The sequence below is a fragment of the Phaethon aethereus genome (genome assembly GCF_964289735.1).
Source record: "Phaethon aethereus genome assembly, chromosome: 19".
In the NCBI taxonomy this organism is placed as follows: domain Eukaryota; kingdom Metazoa; phylum Chordata; class Aves; order Phaethontiformes; family Phaethontidae; genus Phaethon; species Phaethon aethereus.
In genome coordinates, this window is record NC_138595.1 from 12,485,397 (window position 1) to 12,497,583 (window position 12,187).

Genomic DNA, 12,187 nt, shown 5'->3' on the forward strand with positions numbered 1-12,187 from the left:
AAAACTATTTCCTCTTGTGTTCCTATGCCTTGAGCAATGATCTTCCTCAGTCAACTCCTGCGACCCTTCAGATCTCCCAGTTACCCCATCCTGCTCTTCCAGGCTGGCAGCGCCACGGCCCTGCGGCAGCCGGGCCAGGGCGTGCTCTGCTGGCACCGCTTTCCGGGGGGACTGCAGCTTGGCCCGAGGACCCTGGCCCTGCTTGGGGCCGCTGAGCACCTCCCAGCTGGAGCCCTCAATGTTTGCACCGAAACGGGGGGCTGCAGCAGGAGGCCCTGCTGCAGGGCTTGGTCTTGCAAACGGAGGTTTTGCCTTGCTGAAGTGGGGTTTGGCGGGGTGAAATGCCTGCGCAGGTGTGAGGGGCCGTGCATGGACCCCGACGGCTCTGCTGGTGGAAAGTCCTGCGGCTGCTCTCAGAGCTTGTCTCTGTGCGGGGCTTTGCTTAACTCTGCACTGGTGTAAAATGGGACATCTTTCTCTGGTTCATGCCTCAGCTGCACAAAATTGGAGGACATTTGGGTCCTTCTGGGGCCACTTGGCCTGTTATCCCCCGAGACACAGGCAGCGGAGTTTGCTATGAGTTTTTCTCAGAAGGGCGTTTCAATCCTCTCTGAGTCTCTTTTCTCCTCCTTTCTCCTGCCCTGTGACTCTGCAAGGAAGACTTCTGGCTTTGGGGAATATTCACGGACTAGCAGAAGTCAACCCTGCCACAAGCGCTCCAAAGTCAGGACAAGCCTGAGTTATCATCCTAAATGCAACTTTGGCCATGTGGGTCATGATGTGCTTCTCCCCTGCACCCCAGGTAGCTGTCAGGAACCAAAATCAGGCCTTGCCATGCACCCCAGTGCCCGCTGGACCACACGGTGCCAGGCTCAGTGCTGGCTCGCTGGACATCCTGCAGGCAGGAGCCACCATAAGTAAAGCAGGACCTGAGAGCAGGACACGGCCCCTGGGCGGGTGGCCGAGGCAACCACTGTGCCGTCCCCACTGATGCTCCCCGAAGGGCAACGTGGGCTCCTGCGCTGCTTCACGATGGGAGCTGCAGGCAGCCGATGGCCTCATGGCTTTCAGATAAAAAGGAGAGAGCTGCTTAATCCTGGAGACAGAAGAGCCACAAAGAGAGGACTTCAGGGAGGATTTAGTTAGCAGTGGCCCAGATACATCAAACTGCCTCCTGCATAAAGCGGTATCCCGTTAGCACTCCTCTTTGTGCAACACAGCTTATGTTACTTATCCTATTAGATGACTGATGCTGTTTTGATGTATTCCAAGGAGACTGTGCTAAACTTTCTGTCACAGTTTTCCCTGACGGATTTCAGTCCATCACCTCCAATGGAGACGTCCTGCCTGGCGGTGAGGTGATGTCCGTGTCCTTGCCAGGCAGGCGGGATCCTGGAGGGGTGGGTAGAGCAGCACCCGATGAGCTCAGAAGGGTCCAGCTGTGGGAAAACCCTGACCCCGTCATGTGCCATGGTTCACACAGGGCTGCTTGGGGATGTCCCCAAACAGCACCAGCACCACTGACCCTCTCCCAGTGTGGCAGCAAGTGCTGCCCAGCTCCTGGCTCATAGCACATGTGATGAGTGCAGACCCCATGGGGACACCTACAGATGCTCTTTCTTTTTGCTGCTAATGGCAAGGTGTCCCCCAGGTGTGCCAGTGTCACCCCTCCTTTTCTGGCTCCAACCTGGAGTTAATCCAGCTGGACTCTAGTTTCTTTCCAACATCAGCGAGCTGTTGAGCTGGACCAAAAGGCTCTGGCTTTACTCTGTACCTGCAAGCCTGGAGCATGTTTTTGGGCTGGCAGTCTTGCTGAAACAGGAGGGACTTTTGGCAGCCTTCCCTCTGAAGAGGCGTGTGCTGGGGGCAGCACCGTCCCTGGCACTGAAGTGCCAGTCCTCAGGTACTGGTTTGAGGGACACAGCTGTAGATGGCCATCCCAGACACAAACATACATACTTAAATATTTTCAATCACTATTTCACTATTGGAGCCAATAATGCCATCCCCGTTACAAATCTTTGGTAGCTCCTGAGTCCAGGGCTCGGGGCTGGCATCATGGCACAGGCAGCTGCACTGCAGAAGTATGTTATGGATGAACCCTGCTCAACAGCTCAACCCCAACCCCACCAAAGTCCTGTCCAGGAAATATCGGCTCACAGCTGAGCGTTGCCAAGAGGAAACCCAGCCTTGGGGTCAGGCGCAGCTGTGGGGCATCCTGCAGGTGCTGGAACCACTTTTGTACCCCTGGGGACAAGAAGTAGGGAGCTGTGGCCACTTCCGCACCTAGAGGTGGCCTTTGCACCTGACCACAGCACCTTTACTTTGGCACCCAAGGGTCTCTTTGAGAAGGGGTCCTCTGCCCTCTCTTTGCTGATCCCCACTTGCTGGAGTCTAAAAGAAGCACTTTTCATAAGCTGGGGCGTGGCTGGGGAAGCTCTTCCAAACGCATTGTGTTTCCATGACCAAGGAATCGAGAGGGGCAAGGAGACAGCCATCCCAGGACCAAGTCACACAGCTCACTACAGCACTCAGTGTTGGCCAAGAGGAGACAATGTCAAGCTGTTGTTTAACCAGTTTTCCTTTCCTGGGGAAGCTGGGTGACCCCAGCTGATGGACACAGTGCCTCCTCCTAGCATGGTGTCTGTGCCCCTGCTCAGGCTTTGCTTCAGGTCCTCTGGGAGCCGGAGCCTCTCCTAGACCACCCACGGCAGGACCATGGGGCTGGGCCACAATGCTGCTGAAAGCATCCCAAGGCAAGGGCCAGCCCCGCCAGACCTGGGGGCTCCCGAGATGCAGGATGCAGGGCTGAGCCGTAATTGCTGCAGTCAGTGCTTGGCTGAGCCCTGCCACGCCTGTAGCCGTACCCAAATTATTAGGACAGAGTAGGAAGAAAAGTCACTTTGCTGCCTGGGAAGGTATTTCATCAGACAAGTAGCCTTGATCTCAAAATATTTCCTGTCTGTGGGCAGAGTGGAGAAGATGCTGTAATCAAGTGTTGTAGCACTGTAACGCAAATGATGTTCTGCTGAACTGATAAAACCTGGCATCCACGTCGCTGTGGGGCTGCACATGCCGTGAGTGCATATGAAAATTCACTGGCTTGAAAGTAAAAGGGTGTTAGAAGTGCCTTTTTTGGAGGATGGCCCCAGGATGATATGAAGACATCTGTATCATCTTATTTCTTCCACTGTTGGGTTTGTAATATGAAGGATTAATCTGGAGAGCTGGATTTTACCAATAACGCTGGCAAACTCAAATGCCCTTGTGTTTCGTCCCTGTGAACCCGTCTCCCTGCAGCGACGTGCACACTATGCGGAGGGGCGATGCTCACAAACCCGGCCAGGGAGGCAGCTTGGCCCCCGCGGGGAGAGCGCGGCTGATGTGCAGGTGCTGGGGACACTGGGGAGGTACCAAAGCTCAGCACAACTGTTACAGACGGATATGAATAAGGGGGGGAAAGGGATTTAATTAAAGAATTTGGCTAACATTTTAAATTTTAATTCCAATAAAATTCCCCTTCAACAGCTCTTGTCACACACAGCCCAGTGCCAATGCCACCTTTCAAAAGCCATGTTCAAACCTGTCTTTGCTAAAGACTGTCCCTGGTATCTGTATCTACACACTGTGAACTCCTTGAGCCTGTTTTCTCTGAGGGCTTGCAGTTCGTGCAGTGCACAAAGTGGTGATGAGACCAGCAACTACCTGCCCTGTGGGTGCAAGGTGGCTTCTAACCATCCCAACCCATCCCAACCCTTCCCCAGGCTGAAATTTCATGGATGCAGAGCCCCCATTGCAGACCAGGGACTCTCCTTCCCCATCAGGGAAGATAAAGTGTTAAATCATCACAGTGGTTTAAATGAACGATGTGGAGGTACCACTGAAGAAGCACTTAATTTCATTCTTGCCTTGCTTATCAGTTCACCCGTGGCATAAAGTCCAGGTTCGGAAGACGGAGGGTAATGAGCAGCATGCTTCTCCGTCCCTGAACCCTCGGCGGCTGTCTGCAGAGCGGGCCCCTGTTTCAGCTCGCCGGCGGCCGGAGGCAGCCATGGAACAATTCAGAGGATTATATTTCTTGGTCCACATTTGCTAGCCATTAAATCCCTCCTTTTTAAGCAATTTCTTTCTCGATGACAAGTTTACACGCTGGGCCAGTGCTTATGCATATCTGTTTTCCTTTTCACTCCCGTGTCAGTCAGTGGTCACATTGTGTCTTGAGAGTGTTTAGGAGGAAATTGGGACACTGCAGGTAGGTGACATGTGGTTATGTTGTACCTGCTGTGTCTCACGTTGTCCTCTGGGCTCACGCTCTGAAGCGGGGAGAGGAGCTACCTCGACGCAGGAAGGTGCTGTGCTGGGTTCCCAGGAGAACGAGACGCGGCTCCTGGCTGCGGTGGGAGCCACTGGAGTCAGCTCTCTAGCGTTGTGGGGAAGTCTGATTTCTGGTAGCTGGTTCTCAGGGGGTCCCACCAGCCTTGGAGGTCCCCTGGCCCCAGACAGCCATGGGGAAGGGGCACAGCCTCTTGACAATTGTGAGATGTTTCCGTCTTGTAGTTCAGACCCCCAGCTGCCACTGGGGCTGCAGGGTCGGGTTTTCTGCGACGTTGCTCCCTGACGCATTCCTGACAACCGCCGGGTGCCTCTTCCCTCCCTGCAGAGCACTACGGTCACAACCAGCCCAGGGTCAGACGTGCTGCAGGAGCCTTGTTCACACGATGAGTCTTAAACCGCATGGGACAGGGACTAGGACAGTTCAGGGGCAAGTGGTGACCTTGGATTTTTAGTAAGGGAGGAGACCGGCGGCCTCCTGGTTTAATGGCCAGATACAACTCTGGGATTTCTGCATGGAAGCAGAAAGTCCACACGGGCTGGGAAAAGAAAAGCTGGGAGTGTCCCAGCCTTTGCTGACCATCTTTGCCTCATACATGGTGGATTTTAATTAATCCCACATTTCAGAGCAGCAGTTGTGGGCTGGCAGGGGCCAGGAAGATCCTTTTCACCTGCTCCATCCCCTCTGCATGCAGATTTGGGGTCAGAAGGCAGTTTCCCAGGGTGGGTGGTTGTTACCAGCTTGCTCTGCTTGGCAGCAAATGTCACCCCCGGTGCTGGCTGCCACTGGAGGGATGCAGGAGAGCATCAGCATCCTCCTGCTGACTCTGCCCCGCACCGGTGGTCTGTCACCTTGACGGTCTCCTTTATGCCGGTGTGGGGATGGTCCCTGCTTGGGTCAGCTCTTTGGGGTTCAGCAGTGCCTGCATGTGTCCCAACAACAGGGTGGGAAGGGGGACATGGTCAGCTGCTGGCTCGGTCTGACATGGGAAGGGGAAAGCAAAATCCTTGTAACAGGCCTGGCTGAAAGCAAATGGAAGCGGATCAGCCGGTGTGATATCCCTGGGAGGCAGGGGCCACCCTTTCACTGCTCAAGATCCTGGCAGAGCCTCGAATTCCCCAGCAATGTCTGAGGAAAGGATGAGTGAGCTGGAGCTGCTGCACGAGCAGGGGCAGAGCAAACTGGCCGAGCAGCAGAAGGAAAGGGTGATGGTCAGAGGAAAGATCACCAACACTTGTGCAAAAACAAATGCAAACGCACCAGGAAGGCCCCGGCTTCTGGATTAGGGTTCAGCAAGCAGCAAGGTGTTCAGAATGGTGCTCTCTTATCTTCACTTGCAGGCGTTGAAGCCATTGAAACCAAAAGGGAGGAAGAGGTTCCTCCATCAATGAGATGGAAACCCTAAGCACCTTTCTCCTGCTGAATGTGGAGAGAGAGTTTATCAGCTATTACAAGAATTTCTTTCTTGCCCATACTCAAATGATATTAGATCTTTGAATTCAATCTTCCCTACACATTAATATTTGGGTTACACAAACATAATCCAAGTTGATGATGCTAGAAATAGGCACCGAAAGTGACATTAATGACAGTAAAATTTTATGTGTGTGCACAGGTACATGACAGCATAGATATTCAGGTTTTCTTTACTCAGGATGTGCCTTGAGATTTCTTCTGGGAAAAGAAAACACTGCTCACACCTCACAGCTGGGAGACAAACATTTCCCATCTTGCAGATGCTCCAGAGGTCAATAAGGAAAAGAAAAAAGTCAAGGAGGGGGAGGAAGAAATATCTGCTTAGAAACAAATGTCCACAAAACCGGCAGAGAACAGCTTGCCAGTGGCATGCAGCGGCTGTTGACCAAGCCCGTGCCGACACGAGGGCGTCCCTGCGGCGGTGGGAGCTGCCCGAGGCTGCCCCCGCCCCTGCCTGCGCCCCGGGAGGGCTGGGGACGCCGGGGCTGGTGGCGGCTGCTTTATACCAGCATTAGGGCAGCTTCGCGCTGCCACGGAGCCGCTGCAGCCGCGTCTGGGCGGGCTGCGCCGCCAGGGCTTGCGGGGGGGCTGCGAGTGCAGGCCCACCCCGGCCGTCATCAGCGGCCGCGGGTCCCCGGCGCCTCTTCGGAGCTCGGAAAGAGCATCACCTGCGTGGCGATACCGCAGCCCACAGGTCAGACACCCCCAGCTCCTCCGGGCCTCTCTGAGCTCAGCATGGCTTCGTGCCCACCTTGGGGGCTGCAGTTCTGGCTGACTTGTGGCATTTACGTGGACCTGTCATGAAGCAGAAGTGCTGGGAATGGGATAACATCCCATCCCTCCTAGGGTAATGGTCCAAGCATCGCATCTCTGCAGAAGTAAGTTATGAGAGGAAATGTTTTTGAAACGTCACGTACCAGGCATAGTACCTGGGGGAAAAAATCCCCTGCTTTCTTGATTCGCTTTATTAACTTTTTTGGAAATCCTATTTATCTCCCCATCTGCTCTGCTCCAATGGCTGAGCTGCAAGTGAGTGCCCAAGAGTAACTCTGGAAGTGTCTTGGGGTAACCTGGACTTCTCAGTGCAAGCCATACAACTTGTGCTTCACCTTCACATTCATCTCCACCTTGCTGGGGAAAGCCCCTTCTGTCCTGAAACTCTTGCTCTCTCAGAAGATGACATTTTGCGGCTGCTGATATTATTCAGTCATTTTTCAAACGTGAGACTTTGGAAAAAAAATTTTTCAGTCATTTTTGCAACCATAGCTCAATGCTCACTTGGGCAAAAAGTGTCATTTGTCATTGTAGGTTGTCCTGTGGATAGCAGGGGCCTCGCACACCGATGGCTGGTGGCACGCGGCTGCCCCATGCAGAGGACATGATGTGGATGTCACAATTTCTGCACTCTCACTTGGAAGAGGCGGGAGATTTTCCCAGAACCAGGTGCTCCCTGGAGTGATACCTGCTTTCACATGAGACTCAGACAGAAATAATCTCACGTTTCGACTGGTCCAGTTCCTTTAGCTCTGTTCCTGACATGAGCCCCAGAAGTGACAAGCAGGACAGTTGCCACCATGGCTCCATGGCTTGTTTCTGCCTTGTGCCTACAGCCGCTATTGAGCCACGCAGTGTCTTTGCTCCAGAAGAAAGCAGGGGCGTCCCTGGGGTCTTCCACGGTGCTGGTTTGCTGCATCTGGCTCCTGTTCACCTCAGCACAGATCCGGCAGGAGGGACATCTCCAGGGTTGTGCCCTGTCAGGAGGGAGCTCAGCAAACATCTCCAAACACCCGTTGGTGTCACATCCAGGAAAAGTCCTGCTTGACACATGGGAAGTGCCTGGAGGCCTTCGCCGCTCCTGGGCTGTATTTGCTCAGGTCCTGATAAGGGCTCTTATCAGAGCAGATGAACATCGCAGCCACGGGGAAGTGCCCGCTGAGGTTCCAGCCCTATTGCTGGCGGCTCATTAACACGCCCCGAGACGAGAACAGGATGGGACCAGCAGCAGCAGTGTCAGCTGCACTCCTCCCCTGGCATGGCAAAGCTATAAATCTTGTGACTCAAAGCATATCTACAGTATCTTTCTGAACTTCCAAGTGTCCCCGTGGAGTCGGCATGGGTGAGTGTGAGCGTGGGGAGCAGGACAGGGTGGGTTCCCCGGCCCGTGGACTCCCAGAAGCAGTGCTGGCGGGGGGGGGTGTTGGGAGCCTCCCCACCAGCAGAGCCGTCCCTTGGCTCCTGTGGATGGAGGACTCACCACTGAGGCAGGAGATGACACAGGGCACAAAGCAGGGGCAGAGTCAAGATCCATGCTGCTTCTCCCATGGCAAGGGAGAAGGTTTCAGAGGGAGGTGCAAGTCCCTGGATCTGCCCTCAGCACAGCTCTCCGAGCAGTGTCGGGGCAGAGGAGAGCTCAGGAGGGGTCGGGTGGGGGAAGAGGGAACCTGCGCGCCGCGCTGTCCCAGCGAGCGGGGAGCGGAGGAGGAGCAGAGGACCACCACCGGGTCACACTCGAGGGGGGCAGACCCGCCGGCCGTCCTGCAGACCCGGTCAGCGCGCCGGCGGGACTGGGGCCCTCCGCACCTCGCATCGCTGCGGGCGCGACAGGGAGAGCTTCAGCGAGGGTCAGGGTCCCGGCCAGGCGAGGGCAGGTCTCCGCAAGCAGGGTCTGCCCAGGGCTGTGCTCAGGAGCAGGAGGGCAAAACCTACGGAGGGAAGGTCAGATGTAAATGGGTCAGTGGGGGCAGAGAAGTTGTTGAACAAAGAAAAACATTGCAGCAACTCATCTCCTCGAGTACCCTTCTACCCTGGCACAGCAGAGATGGGTTCATGCCTGGCAGATAGTCGCTGAGCTTTATTTCTAGCCCAGCAGAGTCATAAACCTAAGTGTAAATGTGTTAAAAATATAAGAATGAATTTACTGGTGTATGAAAATCGTAGATTTCCAATTGCTATAAAAGGTCCATCATTGTGGGGTGTCCAAAATAGAGACACCACTGGAAAAGTTGTCCCTTTCCAGATACTTTACAATGCAACACTGCTGTAACCCCCAGAGGTGCAGCTGTGATGCCATCTTTAAATGAATGTTCAGATTTTAATCTTAGGATAACTATTATTATAATTAAGTTGAATAACATTATTTTTATTTGATTACAGCCTGGTCTTTTTCTTTGGATTTTCCAGAGTGTAGTGGAAAGTCTGAAGAAATACCATCTAGCTGCTTAGTGAGCTGGAGGTGCAGAAAATACTCCGTAAGGTTTTTGTTAAAGTTCGTGCTTAAAGAGAAACACTTTGGTCAAGTTTCTTCTGATCTACAAAGGACTCTCTGGTGACTGCTTGGTTTTGCTCCCCAAATTTCCTGGGCACCTTGGGCTCTGGCATGAATCTCGGGGACAAGGAGGAGTCCAGCTGCAAGGTTCATGTCAGACAGGCAACGCCATGCTGTCCTCGCAGGCTTGGGGTGACTTGCAGCTGTTTCACTTCACTGCGGCTGGTTCCCCATCGCATGTTTCATGCTGAGAGTGGGATGCTCTGTTTGACTCTCATCTTGTCCCTTCCTTCCCCAGCTGCCCAGTGCACTCCCCTCCTGCTCCTTGCCTGTGTGTTGGCCCTGCCTGCCCCGCATCTCACCAGGAGCATCCAAAGCCTGTCCCGCTTCAGTCACTCTGTCTTGAATAACACCCTGTCTGCTCGGAACACGTTAGTGAACGGTAGGTGCATGGAAGGTCTCCATGTCTGCCAGCAGGACATGGCTAGGACCACCCCAGAGCAGGGAGGGCATCTTCCAATCCCCCGAGCTGCCAGCATCCCTCAAGAGGGACAGATGCCCCAGCATGAGTCACCTGCCCTTCCTCAAACATCTGGTGGGTGCGGACATGGGACCTTGCAGTCATGGGCCTTTCTGCTCATGTACAGGTGTGGAGAAGCCCAGAGGGTTTGCGCTGATCCTCTCCCAAAGCCAAGGCTGTCCCTCCCCGCACATCTCTTGCCCCACAGGAAGGGTAGGGCAGGGTAAGAAGGGGATGGTAGGGACAGTCAGTGGGAAGGATGCAGAAGAAAGGAAGGGTTCTCGTGCCACCAGCATCCCCAGCTATTTTGCTTGTCACATGGTGAAGAACTGGAGAAGTGAAATACCTTTGTCTCAGAGTGCTTCACCAGACTGCACCATTCCCTGTCTCACCCTCAGCCTTGCTCCCAGGGTACTCAGAGTCCCAGGAGGTGAAAGCTCCTGCAGTGGTCGGAGAGGATGGCTGATGCCCATTTGGCTGAGGGAACACATGGCAAACCCATGCTCAGTCTCTGGGGCCACAACACACCAAAAATAGTTGGAAGTGGAGACTTCAGAAGACAAAGGCTCCTTCCCCAGCCAGGAGCATGATCAGAGATGTAAAGGCCCTACATCTTACTGCCGGGACTCCACTTCTTCAGAAAGTACTTCCTGATGTGGGCTCCAGCTTTCTTTGGTGTCATCCCCCTGCCATTTCCAAATCTCCTCTCTACTGTTGTTTTCCATGTTCCAGGTCAGCTCCGGCTGGTGAATGGCTCCAACCAGTGCTCTGGACGGGTGGAGGTTTGGTACCGCAATGAGTGGGGAACGGTGTGTGATGACAACTGGGACATAAGAGATGCCGCTGTGGTGTGTAGGCAGCTCGGCTGTGGAGAGGCAGTATCAGCTCAAAGTAATGCTTATTTTGGGAGTGGATCTGGGACTATCTGGCTGGACGACGTTGACTGCAATGGGGAGGAGCCGCTCCTCACTGAGTGCTCGCTGCGGGCTTGGGGAGAGCACAACTGCAGGCACAGCGAGGATGCAGGCGTTGTGTGCTCAGGTGAGGATGGTGTTCGCACTCATCCGTGCTCCTCAGGCAATCCAGGTCTCATTAATGTCTTGGTCGTGCAGAACCAGCCACAGGAGGACTATGGGATGCGCCTCTGTCTTGTTGCATAGGATCTTACTAAATCACCCTCTCTCCTGCCCCAGGCTGGCCCAAGGACTGCAGCGAGGTCCCTGCTGGCAGCCCCAGTGGCGTCTACGTCATCCAGCCCACAGGACTGCACCCCATCGTGGTGTACTGCGAAATGAATGTGGCGGATGGGGGCTGGACGGTCATCCAGAGGAACCGGCAGAGCACGGAGATCACCTGGGCCGAGTCCTGGAGCACCTACAAGTACGGCTTTGGGAACGTGCACACTGAGTACTGGCTGGGCACTGAGTACATCCACCAGATCTCCAACCAGAAGGTCTACCAGGTCAGGTTTGTCATCTGGGATGCCGCAAACAACACCAAGTTTGCAGACTACAACCTCTTCAGCCTGGAAGATGAGTCCCAGGGCTACCGGCTGAGGCTGGGAGCATACTCGGGGACCGCGGAAGACGCCATGGCCTCAAAAAGTCCCAGCACCATGCACGACAACATGAAGTTCTCTGCTAAAGACCTGGATCAGGACACTTCCAGCGGGAACTGTGCCTCCAGCTCTGGGGGCGGGTGGTGGTACTCGGCGTGTTATTCTGTACGGCTGAATGTCAAGGGGAGCATAACGTGGGGCAGCCTGTGCAACGGGAACTGCAAAGCTTCTGCCATCCTCATCAAACCCATCACCTACTGCTAGGGCTTCATCGCTGCCTGTCTGTAGCGGGCACCTTGCCAGACCAGTGCCCTGCCAGGCGCTTTGCTGGGCGGGCAGTGGAGCGGGTGGCGGCGGGGCTCACCCCAGGCTCCCCAGAGATTTTTCTTTCTCTTTTGCAGAGCTCCTCCGCTTCCCTTGCTGGGTTCTTCCCCTTTGATCTGTTTTTATTTTAATTCCTTTATAATCAGACTAACATATTGCAAACCCTGTACTTCTGAAACATACCTGCTCTGGAGAATAAAATGTGCTTTAGAAACACAATGCCTGGATCAGCCTCATGGGAAAATGTCCTTATTCTTAGCTGCATAAAGAACCAGTCCCTTTCTCTTCAGGGTTTCTGTCGCCCCCTCATTAGCTGGGGGGGGAAGGATAAAGGTTCCTTATTTCCTAGTAAAACTGAATTAACCCTACTTGCTGAAGATGTGGCCTTGACACCTACACCTGGAGGGGTGTTTTCACCCACACTGGCTCTCAGTTCAGTTCTTGTTGAAACCTCCAGTAAAATCCTGTGTCTAAAAGAAGACCTATAACCTGCAAATACCTGCTCGGTATCTCCAGCGTGTTTGTATGGGCGGATATGGAGTGAGCAGCCATGCTAGGGCAGTGCCAGGTTTCTTATGAAAGAAATCTGTGGGATTGCAGGGAAAACACCAAATAGGGAATTAATTTTAATAAAATGCAGCTACATTTAAATAAAGAAACCGCAAGTTTTTGGTGCTGGAGAAGCTTCAGGGAAGGACAGGTAGCTCCAAG

General features: G+C 54.0%; 1 protein-coding gene across 1 annotated transcript; it reads left to right on the top strand.

The window, feature by feature from the left end:
- Positions 1 to 7,921: 7,921 nt before the first annotated feature.
- Positions 7,922 to 11,416, top strand: LOC309411986 (fibrinogen-like protein 1-like protein; the record flags this gene model as incomplete). Its single annotated transcript, XM_082008765.1, has 3 exons — positions 7,922 to 7,925; positions 10,327 to 10,635; positions 10,788 to 11,416. The coding sequence occupies 3 exons, from the start codon at positions 7,922 to 7,924 to the stop codon at positions 11,414 to 11,416; spliced, it is 942 nt and encodes a 313-aa protein (XP_081864891.1).
- Between the last annotated feature and the right edge of the window lie 771 nt (positions 11,417 to 12,187).